General features: G+C 53.7%; 2 protein-coding genes across 2 annotated transcripts; both read left to right on the top strand.

Annotated features, from left to right (window-relative positions):
- Nucleotides 1–687: 687 nt before the first annotated feature.
- Nucleotides 688–2,466, top strand: RIOX1 (ribosomal oxygenase 1; the record flags this gene model as incomplete). The annotated part of the gene is made up of 1 exon (XM_082317414.1): nt 688–2,466. The coding sequence occupies one exon, from the start codon at nt 688–690 to the stop codon at nt 2,464–2,466; it is 1,779 nt and encodes a 592-aa protein (XP_082173540.1).
- Nucleotides 2,467–13,989: 11,523 nt separating this feature from the next.
- LOC309592886 (acyl-coenzyme A thioesterase 1-like) lies at nt 13,990–20,186 on the top strand (the record flags this gene model as incomplete). The annotated part of the gene is made up of 3 exons (XM_082316848.1): nt 13,990–14,602; nt 16,283–16,485; nt 18,241–20,186. 3 exons carry the CDS (start codon nt 13,990–13,992, stop codon nt 18,844–18,846), a joined length of 1,422 nt encoding a protein of 473 aa, XP_082172974.1. The 3' UTR covers nt 18,847–20,186.
- Between the last annotated feature and the right edge of the window lie 118 nt (nt 20,187–20,304).

A 20,304-nucleotide genomic window follows, 5' to 3' on the forward strand; every position in this document is an offset into this window, starting at 1 on the left:
TCCTCCTGGGAAGCTGCAGGCCGAGGGGGGAGATGGGGAGAGAACGCCGGCCTGCCCGCGTTATTCAGCAGTTGGTGGATTTGGCAGAAAACAAAACACCCACTACGTGACATGACAGCCTTTTGGGTTTCGGGATCCTTCGAGAGGACATAGCCTTTCACCGGCCATCTCCGTCGGAAGCACAAGAAAGGGGAGGGATGGCACACCAGAACTAGGCTCCGTCCCGCCTGGACTTCTATTCCTTGCGCAACAGACCCTTATGAAATAGGTCTCATCTCACCTCATTAGGCTGCACAGTAATTGCATGCCGTCCTTTTAAAAGCATATCCTTACGGTACGCCTTCGGGGAAAAAATCTTTTCTGCAGGTGCTAGGGGCGCCCTTGGAGCACGACGCTCCCCGGGCCGGGCGCAGGCCGACCCGCGCTCGCCCCCAGCGGAGCGGCCTCTCCTCCTCCCCGCGGGCGGGGCACAGGCAGCAAGCCCGGCGCATTGTAGGTGCGCGCGACGGCGCAGCGGGCGCGCTCCGGCCTGCGCAGCGCCACAAGCACGCGTTTAACGCTCCCTCCCGCGGGCGGACGTGCGGCCTTTCCCCCGCCGCCCGCCTCCCCGCGGCCCCGGCCGCTCCCGGCTGCCCCCGCACGCGGAGGCCCCGGCGGAAGCGGCGCGGAGGGGCGGGGCGGGCGGCCATGGCGGCGGGCGGCGCGGAGGAGCAGCAGCGGCGGCGGCTGGGGCGGCTCTCGGCGCTCTCGGTGTACCGGCGGGCGGCGGGGGCCGGGCGGCTGGAGCGGCGCCGCCGGGGGACGCCGCTGCCCGCGGGAGGCAAGCGGGCCCGAGCGCGGCCGAGGCGCGGCGGGGCGGGAAGCGGCGGCCCGGAGCCGGAGGCCCCGCCGCCGCAGGCCCCGCCGCCGCCGCCGAGCGCCGCCGCGCCCCCCAGCCGCGTGGAGCGGGCCAAGGCGCCGGCCGGCGGCCCCGAAGCGAAGCGGCCCGGCAGCGCCGAAGCGAAGCGGCCCGGCGGCCCTGAAGCGAAGCGGCCCGGTGGCCCCGCGGCGAGCCCGAGCGGCCCGCGGCCGGCGGGAGAGGGCGGCGGCGGCGTGACGGAGCTGCTGCGGCGGCTGGGGCGGGTGGAGGACAGCCGGCAGCGGGCGGCCGAGCTGTTCCGCTGGCTGGTGGCACCGGTGGCGCCGGGGGAGTTCCTGGGGCGGCACTGGGAGCGGGCCCCGCTGCTGGTGCGGCGGGGCGACCCCGGCTACTACGCGGGGCTCTTCTCCACCGCCGACTTCGACGCCGCCCTGCGAGGCGGCGAGGTGCACTTCGGGACCCACCTGGACGTGACCAGCTACGCCGAGGGCATGCGGGAGACGCACAACCCATCCGGCCGGGCCCTGCCCGCCGTTGTCTGGGACTTCTACCAGAACGGCTGCTCCCTGCGGCTCCTCAGCCCCCAGGCCTTCTCCCCCACCGTCTGGCAGCTGCTCTCCATCCTGCAGGAGCACTTCGGCAGCATGGCGGGGGCCAACACGTACCTCACGCCACCTGGGACGCAGGGCTTCGCCCCCCACTACGATGACATCGAGGCCTTCGTGCTGCAGCTGGAGGGGAAGAAGCACTGGCGCGTCTACAGCCCCCGGACGGATGCCGAGGTGCTGCCCCAGTTCTCCAGTGCAAACCTCACGCAGGCTGAGCTCGGCGAGCCCGTGCTGGAGACGGTGCTGGAGGCCGGGGACCTGCTGTACTTCCCCCGCGGCTTTATCCACCAGGGCGACTGTCTCCCTGATGCACACTCGCTCCACATCACGGTGTCTTCCTACCAGAGGAACTCCTGGGGGGACCTCCTGGAGAAGCTCCTACCGGCTGCCCTGCAGATGGCCCTGGAGGAGGACGTGGAGTACCGGCAAGGGCTTCCCATGGACTACCTACGGTACATGGGGGTTGCCAACTCGGATGCAGTCGATGCTCGCCGAACGGCCTTTATGGAGAAGGTGCAGGGCCTGATAAGGAAACTCGTCAAGTATGCACCCATTGATGCTGCTGTGGATCAGAGAGCCAAGTCGTTTCTTCATGACTGTCTCCCCCCGGTGCTTACGCAGAGTGAAAAGGCACAGAGCATGTATGGCTTCCCGGCCCGGTGGCAAGATGGAGGCCCCCGCGATGTCGACATACTGATAACAAAAGACACCGAAGTACGTCTCCTCCGCCATGGCATCGTTAGATTGTGTAATGAAGAAGCAGGTGTGATGCTGTATTACACAACAGAAAACTCAAGAGTGTATCACAAGGAAGAACCCAAGTTCCTTGAGATAGATCCTGAGTATACAGACAGTATCGAATTTCTCCTCTCTTCCTACCCAAACCACGTCCGTGTGGATACCCTTCCATGTGAAACCCTGGAGGACAAGATTTCTCTAGCCACGCTCCTGTTTGAGAAGGGCATTCTGACTACGAAGAAACCTCTGGTGCAAGTGTAACTCTTATTTTTTAAACAAAATAAACATACATTTGTTTAGAAAGTGTTCTGTCTTGTTCTCGCCTTAGCCCTGGTAGGTGTGAATCAGCAGTCTGGATCACAGTACCTCGTCTGGGGGCAGAAGGGCTTTGGAGTGGGTAGAGAAATCAAATGTTCTGATTAAAAAGGGTGTCCGCTCCAGGAGCGATTCTGCATGGCTGAGTGACCAGAGAAAGGAAGTGCTTAATTTTTTATTTTTTCCTTTCACCAGCCATATTACTACACCCTAGGTAACTTCAGGAAGCTAGTGAACTTTCTTGCAGTCTGTAAATCATTTGTGTGTTCACACAGTGTTTTAAAGCAGCCTGCCCTACTGTGGGAAGTACCCTCACTACTCACAGGCAAATCTGGTGATGGTCAGCATTCCGTGTGCTTGTGCTTGTGCTGTGCCGCGCTGCACATACCACGTGGCCTTCAGGCCTGCGCTGTGCTGCCCAGATGCCTTGGCCGCAGGAAACACTCAGCCAACCCTCCCTAACAGGGGAGCCCACGGGCAGCTCCCACTCAGCGCCAGTGATTACGCCACCTGCACGGCCCTGGCCTTATCGAGCAGCGCAGCAAGACGTTCTCATGCGAGCGTGAGCTGCTGCATTCGAAATGCTTCAGGGTCTGTCTCTTTCAGTCTGATAATTGCAAGCTGTCTTAGTGATAGAATAACCTCCCCCACTGGTTTTCCCACAGCAGCCCCTAGCGAGGAAATTATTGGTCCTTTCATGGCAAATGGGGCACCCTGTAATACGGGCGTTTTCATGCTGGGTACAAAAAGTTCCATACCAGCAGCTAACAACATACCTGAATACATGCCCGGCCGTGTGGCCGGTTCCCGTAAATACTGACAAGCCTCAGATACACTTTTCCACAATGCTGTTTTATCATCCCAGTCAGCAGGTGAGCGATACTCAGTCTTTAAAGCCTCCTGAAGCCATACCCACAAGGAGCGGGCTGCATTACCCTGCGCTCCTCTGAGCTGCTGGGTCATCAGGGTTTTGCGAGATGGCACGCGAGCACTCTTAATTGTTGAGGATTTCAGTGTACGCTATCATCTCCTCCAAAGTCCCATACTTGCAACAGCCAGTGCGCCAGGCCTTCCCCTGTCTTTTGCCCATACATTTTTGCTAAGTCTTGAAACACGGACTGCGTAGAATTGCACACCACGAGAGCGTACTGAGGTGCCCCCGGGGGCCCCTTTGCTTTGTGCATCACTAGTGGCTGGACAGAAAAGCTGTTGCCGCACTCGTCCTCTGAGCCCTCTGTCTACTCGGCCTCACCAGAGGATCAGCGGTCCTCGTCCCACCACTCTTTCCCCTGGCAAATAGCTCGTGCCTCAGTGGTGCCCCTCCTGGGCTGCCCTGCCTGCCCCCTTTGCACCACCGGCACCTGCACCACGGCTGCCCGCGCCGCGGGAACTTGCAGCACAGGTGGCTGCACCGCAGATGCTTGCACCACGGGCAGCTGTGTGGCAGGCGCCCACACCACAGCTTGCTGCTGGGGGGCTGTGGTGCAGAGCTGCACCAGTGGCTCATGCAGCTCTTTCCGCATTGGCTGTAAGCACCACCATGTCCATTTCAAGCACGTTAATGACAACCAAAGATGGCACAAGTTCTCCTTAGCTTTTCCTTTCCCTGGCCCCTGTTTTCTCAGACAGGATAATACTTCAGCTGGGATGGGGCATTCTGATAATTCCTCCTCAGTCTCTAAATCCACTGGGGAAACCACCTGGGCTAAACACCCTGCAAATACCCGTTACGGATTTGTGTGGGGCCAGCCCGGCAGAGTTTCTCTTCTTTATTCTTTCTCCAGAAAGGCATTTCTCACTAAGACCTGCTGACTGTGCCAAATATTTTGCACTAGGAGGTGCTGGTCCATTATCATCCCAGTAGGAAAGGCACTTGCATTCTGCAAGGTATCATTAAAAGTGCTATTTATTAGAGCTAACACTCTAAGAAGAGAATAGCATAGATGATAATCTTACATCCCTTTAGACGCTGGGAACCCCGAGCAGTGTAGCACGTAACAGGATTCTGACCCACACGCAGCACGCCACGCAGACATGGTCCATAGCAGAGATTCTCCCCTTTTGGTCTTTCAAGGCATTGTAAGGTTTTTATATAAGAAAACAGCTCTATTTATCATATTTACAGTGAAACAGAAACAATGTTCGCATGAGAACGTCTTGCTGCACTGTTCGATAAAGGCAGGGCCGTGCAGGTGGTGTAATCGCAGGTACTGGGTGGGAGCTGCCTGCGGGCTCCTCCGTAAGGCAGAGCTGGCTGAGTTCTCCCTGCGGCCAGGGGATCCGTGCGGCACAGCACAGGCCTGAAGGCCACACTGTACGTGCAGCACGGCACAGCACAGGCCTGGGCGCGCTCGGGTTAACTCTGTTGTGGGTCGCTAACTGCCCGATGCGCAATGGTCTTCTCTTCAGCATCGCCACACTGACTTCCACTGAGAAAAACGGTGAGGTGCCTAAATGTGCTGGAGGATTTCAGACCTAGTGACAAACTGATCTCTCAGTTTCAGAATAAGAAAGCAATTTATCGGCTTCATGCTTTGTTCCCTATATAAAAATAGGAATGCATTTTCCATACATGTTTGAATTTGTAATAATAATAATGGAATATGGAATGCATAATAATGCACTTGCACTAGCAATACTTCATCCTTCTCTAATGTCCTCCAGCACTGAAGATGTCTGTATTTCTTAAGTATCAATACTTTTCAATTTGCAGCCCAAGGCAAGGTAAAAAACTATGATTGATTACCCTTATTTTACAGACAATGGCTAGCAAGGAAAACTATGTAGCTTGGCTAAAAGCAGATGGCATCTTTTGCAAAATTTAGAAAAGAAAGCCATTTGCATTAAATTAACGACACAGACATTGCTTTCATGGTCTCTCTAGTATGTGTGCAATCAAGTACAAAGAGATGGGTCAAAATTAAGTTCACCCAATTCCCTTGATTTCTGAGGTGTCTTAAATTAGAGTGCTTATATGGAGCATATATATTCTATGGCTTTTTATAATATTGGATCCAAAGGTACCCTTCTTGGGTACCGACGATTTTATAGTGCAATGGGGCTGATAAAGAGAAAACAGGCAATTGCTTGATTTCATAATGTTTCATAGCAGTCAGAATTTCCCATACCCACACACGGATCAGCAGCCTCCAAGCAGGGGCTTCTCCCATTGAACTCCTGAGGGTTGGTGTCCAGCCCGTGTTGCTCCACCGTGGCAGATGCACAAGCTACGATAGCCTTGAGCCTACTGATAACGTGTACGCTTGTGAGAGCCCTCGTTAAACCTTCTGATGTCACACTTTATCACTGGGGATCTGGCATTGGAGAGGAAAACATGTTTGGACAACTGGCATTGTGATCTTCCCCATACTTCTGACATATGGAAGATCTCCCTGGGATATATTCACCAGGGGAAACAGAGGAGACTTTCATCGCTCCCACAGCTGCCCTTTGTTTTCTGTTTCCCTGCTCTAGAGATGGCATCTCCGTGTGACCTAACGTGGTTCAGTCAGAAATGGGCTTCCAAAATGACCTCATGGTGGTGAAGAGGTTTGCAGAAGGTGAGAGGAACTATGAAGCTGACGTGCCCACAGCAGGAAATGCACTTTGCAAATTCACCTGGAATTCCAGCTGAAAACTTCTCATCCAAAGGCTAGCTAAAACTATTCTCAGGCCTTACTGTTGATATTCCTCCACTGGGAGGAAACGGGAAAAATGCAAGAATACACTTGTATGACAATCTATCTATGGGTGAGACAGCTCTGCTCCTTTAAGCGCTCATACATTATCTGCCACAGGGCACTTCCTCTGTGCAGTTTTCCTCTCATCATATCTTGGACCTCACCCCTCATGATAACCCCACACAGCCATCTGATCAATGGCCTGAGGATGGCTGCCAGAAGGAAAGGAATGGCTGATACATTGGAATCAGCCCTTGATCAAACAGTCCGTCTGTCAGAAACCTGGGTATACCCTTAGTACTCCTAGTGCTAAGCACTAGTACTTAGATCTCCTACTAAGTGTCTAGACTCACAGTATTCACCACACGTAGGTGATCTCCAGTATATTTTTTTAAACACTTAAACTGTTGTTGCCAATTCCCCACATGTATGAATTCAGGGAAAGGGGCAACCTTTTCCAAGGGAACCTGCAGCTTTGCCAAGTTCGGGAGAGAAGCCTGCGTACGGGGCTGCAGCTGCGCCTTCCCCTGGGTCCACTCCTGCAAGCGTAATCACCAGCAGGCCCGAGGGCAGATTGCTCCCAAGATCCTGCCCTGTGCTTGCACTTGCCATTTGGAAACTGCCCCTGTGGCAGCTGGCCTGACTCACCAAATAGCCAGAGCCTGTCTGCCCCATCAGGCAATGGGGTAGATATGAGGTGCTGTTGCCCCAGCTGCACCTGGCACAAGCCCTCTGTCAGCTCTGGTCTGATGGACCTGGGGAAGTATCTCATCCTCCAGAGGGCCACACCATGCCTACTGGAGGGAAATGTTCCACATACTGTAAGGCAAGGCAAGGCAAAGCTTGCTTGGGCTATATCCCTGGCATATATCCAGGGGATGCCTGCTACACGTGCCTGTTCCTCCAGGAGCACTTGTGCCTGAAGTGCTGGAGTGGAGCAATGCAGGACCGGAGGGACAGGGATGCGTATGGAGGTGGCTGAGAGGCTGTGGGTCCCTCTCTTTCCCTTTGAGGCCAGGAGAAGTCTAGATAACGGTCTGGATAGATGAGTAACTCTTAGAAGCTGAGGTTAGGTCTGTTGAGTCCCAACTTGGTAATGGCCCATCTGTATTTGCTATGCTGTGAGTGCACTGGGGACCATTATCTCTGGGATGGTGAGGTACGAACAGTAACAGAGTCTGACAACTTATTAGAAAATAAAGCTTTGTAGAGGTAGTAGGAAAGATGAGCAGCTATGCGCCCATATGACGACTCACTCAATCACTGATAGCAAACACAGGATTGTAAGCGATGCCATGGGTCCGGTGGACTGCCAGGGACATTTGGTGCCTGGGTCATCTGGCAGCAAGAGCCAATCGTGCAAATGCCTTTTGAATGCGGGTAAGAGTCGTGCCACCCCTTGGCTCCAGCAATGGCAGTCTGATTTGAGAGAATCATTCCTTACACTAATAATGTGGGCAGCATCCTGCCTATGCTGCCAGTGTTGGTCAGGGGGCAGGGTGTCAGACAGGACATGGGAGGTGGGGCATACCTGGAGCTAATACAGCAGAAACCCTGGTGGCTGCCATCACCCCTATGTACTCTGTACCATCTCTCAGCGTACCTGAATGTCCCCACCATGCAGTCCAGCTAAGAAGTTGTGCTGGCATTTTCCTTGGGTGATGTTCAGTTTGGCATTAGTCGACTGACTGAGTCTTGAACATAGCCTTTGAAGTATCGAGGAAACATCTCTTCTTGACAGGCACTTCCTCTTCATCACTGGGCAGGCAGATCATTTCTGCAAAGGCAAGTGTTTTGTGAATCAAACCAGAAAAATGTTTGCAATCTCAAAGAAAGTAAATGCTAGACATACTGTCCTCCCCTTTCCATCCTTCACCAAAAGCAAGGAGTCCATTTTGAACCAGCTGGCCATCTAAGATGGGGGACGAGGGAGCATGAGCCTCATTCAGAGGACCAGGATGATGCTTGGCAAGAAACCTAGGCTTTGTTCTACCCCACCAGCAAGCATGCCCAGGTCTGAAGGACCTGAGCTGACAGATGCTTTTTCATTTATTGAATTAATATTGTTCACACCTGCACCAGTATAACCCCGATAACATGGTTTGATATACCTACAGCTGTGAGTAGAATTGGGTTCACATTTTCTGTCATTTCCCTGATATTTTTTGATCAGGCATTGAGAAAAGGGATAGCATTTGAATTGATGTCGATTGAACAGATCATATGCAATATGCTCATTTATCTCGCTGGTGGCCTGTGAACTTTAAATAAATTTCTGTACTCTCCACATAACTGTGGTCTCCCCATGTCTATACCATCTTTGGCCCTTACTTTAAAGCAGCCTCCACCATATGCAGCTTTTGGTGCAGACATTTCACCACATGTACAGTGAATGTCTCATCACAAATGGAAACATCTCTGATTGCTGAACTGCAGAAACTGTACAATATGGGGCGTTAGAAAAAGTAGTGGCGCTGGTGTCTTTGGTTAAGAGCTCTCAGGCTGCTGTGAGAGAGATCTCTGGAAGAGCTGTGTCTTCTGTGCCTTGGGTTCACCTCTCCTCTAGAAGGACATGCTCTGGCTGGTAACTTCCACTTCTGGCCCCAATATGATCTGGTCACCTGAGAAGCTGTTCTGCAATTTTCTCTCAAAGGATGTACGCCTGCTGGATTGCAAAAACTTATATAAGAGATCAGAACTGATAAAAGATAATTAGCAGCAAATGAAACTCCCAGGCCCTTCCCTACCCAGGATATTTTGTAATCCATGCTCCCAACCAGCCCAGCCAAAACCTGTGGGCCTGCTGTAGGGTGGGTAAGGCACTCTGGGCGTGGGCAAGAAGAGCAGGTGGCAGAGCAGGAGGGAGGGAGCGACGGGAGCCTTGGGGCAGCCTGTGGCCACACCAGGTGCCATCATTTGATGAGAAGTGCAAGACTGCAAAGTCCCAGGAGATGCGAGGAGAACGGCGCTGGGCTCACGGGGCTGCCTCTCCCGAGGTGCTCCCAGGCCGCGTCGCCATGCGCCCACCCCAGCACAGGGTGGCACCAGCCTCTCTTGGGATGCCCCCACTGCGTGAGGTGGGCTCCCAGCCCATATGAGCTTCTGCAGAACATCTTCCCCCTGGGAGAAGATGGGACTCAAGCCCCAAACATGCTCCCTCACTGGGCTTCTGGGGCAGGGGGGCCAGAAGGAGCTGGGGCAGAGGGGAGTGGAGAGGGGCTCTGTGCCATGCCGCCCCATAACTGTCCCCATGCCTGCAGCTGGCCCCACATGGAGCAAGTTGCAGGCCCCCAGGCTGGGGACAAGTGGGAGCTTCCCTCTCCTCCATCACAGCACTGGCTCCATGATGGTGATGACCTGCTGTATGTCAGATCATGTCCCCTGGGTGAGCTGTCTGAGCTGTCCAGGAGAATCAGTCCATCCCAAAGTGCTCCCAGACTGTGTGGACCGTTCCCCCCAGGTCTGCATGCAGCAAAGGGGCAGCCCTTTCCAAAGGGAGCCTGCAGCCTGGGAGAGGGAAGGGAGAGTCTGTGAGAAAAGCCCGGATACAGGGAGGAGGGCTGCAGCTGCACCTTCCCCTGGGTCCACTCCTGCAAGGGTAATCACCAGCAGGCCTGAGGGCAGATTGCTCCCAAAATCCTGCCCTGTGCTTGCACTTGCCATTTGGAAACTGCCCCCGTGGCAGCTGGCCTGACAGCAGGCACAGCCTGCACAGCCGTGGGGCAGCGGGGCCTGGGCTCAGCTGCTGCCTTTGGAGATGCTCCTGTGGTGCCAGGGGCCTGGCTGTGCCGAGCCTGCCCTGCCTCTAGCACTGCCAGGGCTGCCTCGACGTCTCCTATCACATCGTGTGCCACTACTGTATGACCTGTCCAGAACTGGGTTTTCATACCTATAAACAAGAGAAAAAAAGAGTTTCTTTCTTTTCTTAGTATCTTCATCTCATATATTAAAACACCCACTCAGAAATGCCTATTTCAGTGTCGGGATTTCACTGGGTTTACCCTGAATGCCTCACCATAAATGGAAAAGTCATAAAGCTCATGGAGCTGCAGGAAGGATACGATATGGGATGTTATAACTGGGATGCCACGGTCTCTGGTTGAGAGCTCTCAGGCTGCTGGGAACCAGTTCTTCTTGCTGGATGAGGTGTTTGTCTTCTGTGCCTTGGGTTCGTCTCCCCTTCAGAAGGATGTGCTCTGACTGGGGGCTGCTTCTTTTTAACCAAGATGCCTTGGTCATCCTACAAGCTCTTCTGCTTGATGTATAGTCAGTACAATCTTCTTTCTGAAGAATGCAGTATCCTTTTTGCTTTGGAATTATGGGGAGAAAATGGGATCAGAATTCCTTGTAATTAGCTGAGTTTTTGTTGGGAGCAGGGTATTTTTCTTTGGACCACACAAGGTGAAATTGCTATATGAGGGAGGATGGATGCTGGACTGCACATATAAATCCCAGATAAGAAAGCACATGACACTTGCAGAGGGAGACAAAAAGCAATCTTCATGGGCAAGGAAAATCTGCTGAGAGTCTGCCCAATGCCTCTGACTTTGGTATTACAAAATAGGACCATGCTGAGGGTTCCCTCACGTGCTTCCAGGCAGTGCAGATACACAAATGTAGCTACAGGGAGCACATCCACCGATTTTTCCCAGAGGAGCTGTGCAAGACAGGAGAGCTGTGAGAGACCAGGGCTTTATTTGCCCTCATAATCAGTTATGCCATCCTGGGTTCGGCTGAACTGAAACCCAGTTCAGCAGGGTGGTAGGAGACAGTGTCCATGAGGGAGGTGACAGCCCTCCAGGACCACAGGAATGATGGCCCCTGGCAGGGTGGAGGAAGACAAAGCAGTTGGGGGTGCTGGTGGGAGTTCGTCACATGTGAGTGACTTGGGGTGAGTGTGGCTGCTCTGCCGAGGTGGGGCAGGAGGCCCTCGGAGCCTTTCCACCCATAGAGTCCCTGCTCCACCCTGGGGTGAGAGGGTGGTTGAGATGCAAAGATCCCTGCTTCTAACCAAAGCACAGCAAATCACTCAATGGCTTTCAAATCTCCATCTCTCTATTACAATTCTCACCCTAGTAACAAAGCTGAAAAGGTTCCATCCGCATCGTGTGGGAGAACATCACCATGGCTGTAAGTTCAGGCCGCCTTCCTGAAGAACATCATGGCTGTTGCTTCCCTCAGTGGCCCTGCGGCCATTGCAGCTGTTCCTCTCTGTTACAAGGGATAAAACCATCCCCTCTTTGGCCATCAATGAACAACAGGTCAAGGTCATTGATTCCAATATTCTTGACTGTTCTGGTGTTGGTACTGACCCCTTTCAAGCCCCTGGCAACCAAAGCCCGATCCCACTAGAGGAAGCTGAGGCACAGTTACTGTTCATCATTGGACAAGATGATCGCATTATTAAATCTGAGTAGCATGCTACTGAAGCCTGCAGGGATTTGCAGGCTCAAGGGAAGGAAAATGCTCAGGTTCTGTCTTACCCTGGAACCGGGCACTGCCTTGATCCTCCCTTTTTCCCTTTGTACCTCGTAGGAAAGCATCTCTTTTTTCACAACTGGGCAATTTGGGGTGGCAGCTCAGGACTATGCTAAAGCTCAGGTTCATGCTTGGCCACAGATCCAGGCTTTTTTCAGCAAATATTTACATGACAACTAATGTGCAAGAAAGACACAGCTTTAAATGACCTAACCCGACAGACGTTTTCATACTTACCAGGTCACAGCTGTACCAGTACAGCTACAGTATCTCCCAGGACTTTGCACATCCATAACTCAGAAAAGAACTGGGTTTGCCTTTTCTGGTTTTCCCTGAGCTTTTTTGCTCAAGTGTCAAGAAAAGGAATGGCAATTAGATTTGCGTTAGCCCTTGATAAAACCGGTCACATGCAAAATTTGCAGTTCAATTTCTCAGGCACTTTCCGTTCTTCTAATGCTTGGCGGTACTTTGCGTACCACCGCGGTCTCTACAGGTATAAGCTGTCCTCACTGCTCATACTTTAAAGCAACACCTCTCAAATGCTAATTTTGCACCAGGGATTTCACCACTCTTATGGTGAATGTCTCATCACAAATGGGAATGCCTCTGAGCTCTGTGCTGCTGGAAGTGTGTAAGAATGGCTGCTATAGCCGGGATGCCGGGGTGTCTCTGGTTAACCCTCGGGAAGGGTTGTTTGCCCTCTGGGCCTTCTTTCCATCTTCCCTTCAGAAGGAAGTGCTCTGGCTCGTGGATACTTCTGGCCCCAAGACGGTGTGCAAAAAGCCATTCTGCTGAACTTACAGCCATGGTGATGTTCTCCCACACGATGCGGATGGAACCTTTTCAGCTTTGTTACTAGGGTGAGAATTGTAATAGAGAGATGGAGATTTGAAAGCCATTGAGTGATTTGCTGTGCTTTGGTTAGAAGCAGGGATCTTTGCATCTCGACCACCCTCTCACCCCAGGGTGGAACTTGCAGGAGCTTAGGAGTAAGGGCTGCCCAGGTGGGGAGAGGAGACCAGAGAATACTGACACATAGCCCCGTTACGTTCACTCTTCCACTGCTCTTGGGGCACCAAGTGTGGAGAAGTGTTGCTTTAGCCTTCAGGGCCCTTTCCCTTAGCATGTGCTCCAGCATACGGTCAACCTGGTGATCAAATCCAGCACTGCAAGCCAAGGACTGTTGTTCTCAACAACAGGAGAAGTTGCCACACATTGAGGGCTCGACACCAGGTAACATAGCCAAAGCACCTCACCTGCTTAGGAGAGACAGGGCAATCTCCACGGGGAACGAAAGACTGCTGAGATTCTGCCCAATGCCTCTGACCACTTAGTACTTCAAAATAGGACAATGCTGAGGATTCCCTTAGTTGTTTCCACTTGTTTCACACCACTAAGTCAGACATGGGGAGCTCTGAGCGAGAGGCACCTGTACCTGCATCTCCCAGGAGGAGTCAGGGAGCCTGAGGAGCAGCTCTCCCTTTGTAGTTCCCTTTGGAGCAAAAGATCCAGCTCTGGGTAAGACAGATTGAATGTCCTTTTTAAACCCTTGCACAATCCGTTACTGGAAGAGCCAGGCATTTCCTCACCTGCTTAAAGAGTCTGTGAAAGCGCCCCTCCCTCATCCCTCCTGCACCCCTGACCACCCTGGCCATCCTTCCCGATTCATCCGGCTGTGCAGGTGCCAGGGCTGGGTAGAGCCTGGTGGAGACATAACTCGGGCCTTGGGGTGACCAACATGGAGGAAGAGGTGGCAAGAAGACATGAAGCAATGCCGGGCTGGCGCCGGTTTGGCTTCTCCCCGCCTCGCCTGGGGCTGGGCCGCGCTCCCGTCCCTCGGCGGAGCTGCAGGCCCGGCACGGCCCCGCTCAGGGTCCGTGGCGGGCGGGAGCCCCTGCGCCCCCCGGGCTGCCCCACCTCCGTGCGGTCGGTCGCACGCAGGCCCTTCCCTGTCCTGACAGTGAATCCCGACTACGATTCTGCTCGGTGGGTCGTCAACACCTCTGCCCGCCCTGCCCCGCCCGTCCCCTCGCCCACAGCCACCGCCCGGCCCTGGGGAGCTCGGGGGGCAGCGGGGAGGAGCCCCGGGGCCAGGACGGCCCTGGGGCCGCAGAGCCCTGGGCAGAGCCCGCTCCCGCAGCCGGGGAGGGGAGGCAGGGGAGGAGGCGGGCAGGCGGGCGGGGACCTGCCGTCCCGCTCCGCCCCGCCGGGCCGTGCCAGCGGCGCAGCCGGAATCTCCTGCCCGAGCCCGCCCCGGTCCCGCGGGGACCTGGCCCGGAGTCCGCCCCCGCGGCGGAAGCGATCCGGGGCCATGTGGCAGGTCACTGCCCGCTGCCTGCGCCGGGCCGGCTCCCGCGGCTGGCGGAGGCGGCTGCTGTCCGGCCCCGGCCCCGCGCCCGCAGCCCCACAGCGCCGCAGCCGCGCGCCGACCCCCGGGACGGCCTCTGCCCGCGGCCTCTCCTCCATGGCCGCCTCCGTCCGCCTCTCGCCCGCCGCCCGCAGCCTCTTCGATGAGCCGCTGGCCATCGCCGTGCAGGGCCTCGGCCCGCGGCAGCAGGTCACGCTGCGGACGTCCTTGCAGGACGAGACGGGCGAGCTCTTCCAGGCCTGCGCCCGCTACCAGGCGGGGGACGACGGGGAGCTGGACCTCGCCCGCTGCCCCGCGCTGCCGGGAGGCAGCTTCTCCGGCCTGGAGCCCATGGGACTGCTCTGGGCGCTGCAGCCCCAGAAGCCCTTCAGGCGGCTGGTGAAGCGGGACGTGCAGAGCCCCTTCCTCCTGCAGCTGGAGGTGTTCGAGGGCCACGGGGACCCGCCCGGGCGGCTCCTGGCCCAGGCGCAGCACGAGCGGGCCTTCCTGCGGGACGGGGTGCGGAGAGTCCCGGTGCGAGAGGGGAGGATCCGGGCGACGCTCTTCCTGCCCCCCGGTGAGTACCGGCCGTGCCGGGCTCCGTCCCCCGCGGGTGCTGCCTCCGCTCTCGGCCCCGTGCTCCCGGGCCCAGAGCCAGACCCCCCCGGACTCCCCTTCAGCCCGGTACCAGGCAGAGGACACGGGGGGGAGCTGGACTCGCCGGCTGGCGCTGGGCACTCTTCAGGGAGCGGCCTGATCAGCCTGACCAGCGTTGATCTGCTGGCCATGCTCCTCATGTAGCGCAGCTACGTGGGCTAAAACACACGTGAGTTTGTTTTGTTGGCTAGTATCGGGCATGAAGGCATTGATCGCGGTACCCTTTTTGTTTCCAAGTGCCGTGGGAGGTGGCGTCAGCCAGTCTTCAAAGTACCTTTCCTCTACCTGGCGGTTTTCCAGGGAATTCAGCTAGTAATTCTTTCAGTAAGCTGAAGGTTGCTCTCCAAAAGTCTCGAGTCTTAAGCCTGCTGCTTCCCTTCCCAGCCTCTCCACAGATCCTGAACTTGGTAATGTCGTAGTTGCTGCAGCCCACGCTGCCTTTTGCTGCCACATTTGTTCCCAGTTCTTCCCCATTTGTGAGCAGAAGATCAAGCAGTAGGCAGGTTTGCCCTTACAGTATTTTTGTTGGAAAATAATCATTGGGAGGGTCTGTGAGGTTTTCAGATTGCCTGACAAATGCTGTGTTGTCCTCCCAGTGGCTGTCCACACTTCTGCTACTTGCCTGTAGGAAGCCTCATCTCTTGCCTCTTCTTGGTTGAGTGGTCTGTAGCAGCCACACCACCACCACATCCCACCTCTCCTTCCCCCTGTGACCCAGAGGCTTTCACCAAGCATGTCTCTGGAACCCCGTGTCCTCAAGGAGCTCCTCTACGTAGCACGTGCCTTCCGCTCTCCCCCTTCTTCCCTGTCTGTGCCTGGTAACTCCTCCATGATAGCGCCAAAACCATACGTGCTGTCCCAGCCAGTGTCCCGCACTCTCATTGCATCGTAGCCCTGTTGCCAGAGGTGAATTTCCAGTTCTTCTTGTTTGTTGCCCAAGTTCCTCGTGTTAGTCTGCAGACACCTGAGGGAAGCCTCACTCTCCTTTCTGAGCAGAAATGGGAGTCTCCCTCTTGGCCTCCTCCTTCCCGTACTGTATCAGTTTGCAGCAACCCCTCTCAGCTCTGGACTTCAGTCCCTGTCCCCTGATGAACCTAATGTAAAGCTTCCTCCACCAGGTTAGCAAGGCTGGTTGCAAATACTTTCTTCTCTTAATCCCAGAATAAGTGGCTATAGTACATTTGCACTGAAACGAAGAAGCTGGAACCATCAGAAGATGAGATTTTTTGGATCAGTCTTCTGAGAAATGCACTGGGGAGAAGCCTCCTGGGTATTTTTGAAGCAGAGCTTGATACCTTTGCAGTGGATTTACAGGGTATAGAGAAGTAGTTGTGACTGTCAAGGGATCCCTTCCCTTCCAGCTCTGTGTTCCCTGATGTTATCCAAGAGATTAGCAGGCCTGCTATTTTGTGCCGCCTCGTTTAACCTTGAAGCAATGTAGCCATTTGCTGAAAACTGGCACAGTAATTTAGGACCCTCGGTACCGTTCTGTTGCTCTATGTTTTTTACTTTTTTAAAAAGACAGATTCCCAGGCCTATGAATTTGGAATATAAATTAAAAATTGTGGGTTAATGTGCCCTGTTATGTGGTCTCTTGCAGGAAATGGCCCTTTTCCAGGAATTATTGACTTGTATGGAACGGGAGGAGGACTCCCTGAATACAGGGCATGCCTGCTGGCAAACTATGGCTTTGCTGTGCTGGCTCTGGCTTTCTACAGCTATGAAGATCTCCCCAAAGAGATGAAGGAATTCCACCTGGAATATTTTGAAGAAGCTGTAAACTATATGTTACAACACAGCCAGGTTGGTTTGTTCATTGACGCTCTCTCACTGGAGGGAGCACTCATTAGTCAGGTCCTGTCAGACTGCAGATGGGGCAGAGCTGCTGTACTTAAAATAGCACCTCCATTCAAGTTGGCTGCAATTAATTTGTTTTATATCTTTAACTCCCATTGCAATGGTTCTCTGGCAGGTTATTCCAGTTCTTCCTTTTGAACTGGCCAGGTGACACAGTGACACATAGGTCACATACTGGTAATTTCTGCTCCATTCAACCCAGTGTCATAACTAGGGTACTAGTTGCCTGGAGTCTTGCTGAACTCCCAGCGGGGCTTTCAGGGTTATGCTCTGTAGAATGTCCTTCAGAACTAAATGCCCTTTTCAGCCACGGAGGACATGATAACCTTCTGTGATCCAGGCCTCAAGGAAGTCCACCAGTACACATTTGTTGCTGTGTATTGTATAAGCTGTTAAAATCACTCCAAATGTTGGTATTTGGTGAGTATGGGTTTTAGTAGCTAGTTGTGAACTTGGGGATCCTTCTAAGTCAACACCTCTTGGAAGAGAAACCTGCTCGGTTCTGCATCTGCTTCGAAGTAGTTGTGCATGACAATAACTAGCATTGCACAAGGCAACACTTGGTTTCTCTGCAGAACTCAAAATAAATACCTTCCTCAACCTCAGAGAGATGAGTAGTTGTTAAAGGTCTTGGTTGCTTTTCAGTCGCCCTAACCCTAACTGCTCTTGCCACCTCTCTGCCCAAAAAACTCTGAAAATGGCTTCTCCCCTGCCTTTTTTCCCCTGCGAGCAGTACCATAGCCTCCCATTAACGCCTCCACTGATACCCTCACCATGTTTTTAACACGTTGTGAAGTTTCAGCCATAGTTTCTAATTTCCCCCTTTCCATGCTTCAAAGTCAATGGGTTTTGAGCCTATTGCACTGGTGATAAGGTACAAAAGGTATTAAATTTTGATGCTGTCTCAGAGCCTTTTTACCCCGAGGGTCTTTGGATATTGGAGCAGTTGTGATATTAGCTGACCTTCTTCCAGTAACCTTAGAGGATTTCAGCACCCTGTAAGATCATTTAGCTTTCCTATTCTAGTTAATTTGCCCGTGTAACAGAAAATGAAGGTAACCTATTATAGATTGACTCCAGAGGACTGTACAATTTGCTCAGAAAAATGGTTTTAATAGGTTATTTTTTTAAGAGTAAGCTACTTCAGAATACTTCCTTTTCACTGTGAGTTAGACACCAAACATACTAGAGAAATGGGAGAGCAGCTAATGTGGAGTCTGCTACCCCATGTTAGCTTCTTAACAGGGGAATCGAAGACAGTGGTTGAATATAAGAAATACGTTATCGTAACTGATGACAGTATCATGGTCATTGCTGACTTTGAGCATTTTGCACTGAAAAGAAGCATTTGTAGAAGAGGCCTCCCCTGCCCCCTCCCTCTTCTTCCCTGAACTGCCTTATAAGCAAAGTGAATCTGGGGCTGCGCTTCTGCATGCTTCTTGCGAGCACAGCTGTACCCTCTGCATATGCTTCAGCACTGAGCCTTGTAGCTTTGTGAGGATGATGGTGCAGTCTCAGCAGGGCTTATGATCATAAATCAAGCACGGAAGGGTTGCTCAAACGTGGGCCCTGCACACAGGACCTTAGATGCCTGTGCCTGGGGTCCAGATTCGGGACAGACACTGCTGCGAACATGGCAACATTTTAAAGAAGTGGTGTCCTATGCTTCATTGCTTGTGGTTTCTCTTCTCTCCCCTCCAGGTTAAAGGTCCAGGGATTGGTTTGCTTGGAATCTCAAAGGGGGGTGACCTGTGCATCTCCATGGCCTCCTTCCTAAAGGGCATCACAGCCACCGCCCTTATCAATGGCTCGGTGGCAAATGTGGGCGCAGTGCTCCGCTACAAGGATGTCACCATTCCACCCCTTGGTGTCAATGCAAAACGCATCAAGGTCAGCGAGTCCGGGATTGCTGATATTGTGGATGTACTGAACAACCCGCTAGAAGGGCCTGACCGACAAAGCTTTATCCCTTTGGAGAAGGCTGAGTGTCGCTTCTTGTTCATTGTGGGCCAGGATGATCACAACTGGAAAAGCGAATTCTTTGCAGTTGAGGGGAGCAAACGTTTGCAAGCTCACGGGAAGGAAAAGCCTGAGGTATTCTGTTATCCTGGAGCAGGGCATTACATTGAACCCCCCTTTTTCCCGATGTGTGCAGCCTCAATGCACCTGCTAGTTGGCAAGCCTGTGGTGTGGGGAGGGGAGCCCAAGGCACACTGCGAGGCACAGATAGATGCTTGGCAGCAGATCCAAGCTTTCTTCCGCAAACACCTCACGGGCAAGCCGTCTGGAACATCCAATAAGCTGTGATGTGAGTTAGGTTACTTTACAGATGAAGATGCTGGTGTTTGAAGTTTGTTTTGTTAAATGGCTCTGAATGAGAACAAAGAACATCAGAGAGTAAGCTATTGGGTTTCTTGGAGGATGATAGTGGGCGAGAGCATGAGAGCTGCTTCCTTTTAACACCCTCCTCTAACCTCGGTTAGAGGTCTTGGCCTCCTGTTGTGTGTAGTATGGGATTACAAGCTGTGGAAGAATGATGGTGGTAAGGCTGGGTCTGCTTTGAATGTGAATTTAAGTGGAAGGTACCTCATCCAAGCTGAGAACTGGGATGACAATTTGCCTTGGCTTTCTCCAAGGAAACACGTTGTATGCCATTGCCCTTACCAGAGCCAGCTTTGTGCTCTAGTTTTTCTGGAAGCAGCTGTTCTCTCTTCCTGCCTTCAGTAATCTTTCTGTTCTCCCTGTGCCCTTCCCTCTCCTTTGTTGCTCCTTCCTCTTCTCCCACATCACTGAAAGGCATCTGCCTTAACACTTAATATCTAATACTTCACTTACCAAAAGCACCAGTACTGTGCCTGCATCCTCAGATCACACATCTCCCATTTATACACAACAGCCCATAGCCTGACTTGACATTCTGGGCACACACAATAGAAATGAGACATTTGTATGGTTTTGGAAAGTTTGTAAGCATGAAGAAACAACAGAATTGGACTTGTTGGTAGTCATGCCTGGAACTGCTCGTGGGCATCTCCTCAGCAGGGCTGGATATCCCTGTGTAGGTCCGCAGCACTGTTGGAGGGCAGTTTCTCCCTGCCTGTACATTCCCTTAATGCCTCCACAGCTGCCTGCTTGCAAGCGCTGCTATTTTTAAATAGCAAGGCTGCGAAGCTGGCACGGCAGCTCCTTCAGGCATCTTTGCCTTGCCACCCAGTGCTACGCCGGCAGGTTTGTAGGAGCTGCCGTCGTGTGCGGGGAGGCCAGGCTGGAGGGAACGGTGAGGGGCTGGCTTCGCTGTGGCGGGGAGGGGTCTCTCTCCCGCCGGGCCCTGCGGCCTCCCGCCCTCCTTTCTGGTTCTCTCTGAGGAGCCGGGGCAGCAAGGTGCTCCCTCGCCCCGGGATTGTCAGTAACGGCTGGCGCCCCGGCACGGGTTTGAAAGGAAAAGCACTGGATATCGCTCGTGGGGCGCTGGTGCGTTTGCGCCATTGTATAAAAATAAGTTCTCAACACGTCGGTGCCTTACAACCGCAAGCTGAGTGGATACAGTCTGAGTTGCTGTTCGCGTTTTATGTGCGTTCTGTTGGTGTGTTTATGCCTTTTGCATTCGCTGTATGGTTTAATGGATTAAAACGAAACGTTAACCTCTGCCAACGGCTCGCTGCTCCAGATGGTGCGGGGGCGGGCTGCGGGGGCGGGAGGGGGAAGCGCGAGGCGGCGCCGAGGCGGGCGGCCTTTCCCGCCCGGGCCCCGCGCTGTCTCCGTAGC

Source organism: Platalea leucorodia (genome assembly GCF_965183815.1).
Source record: "Platalea leucorodia genome assembly, chromosome: 7".
Taxonomy (NCBI): Eukaryota; Metazoa; Chordata; class Aves; order Pelecaniformes; family Threskiornithidae; genus Platalea; species Platalea leucorodia.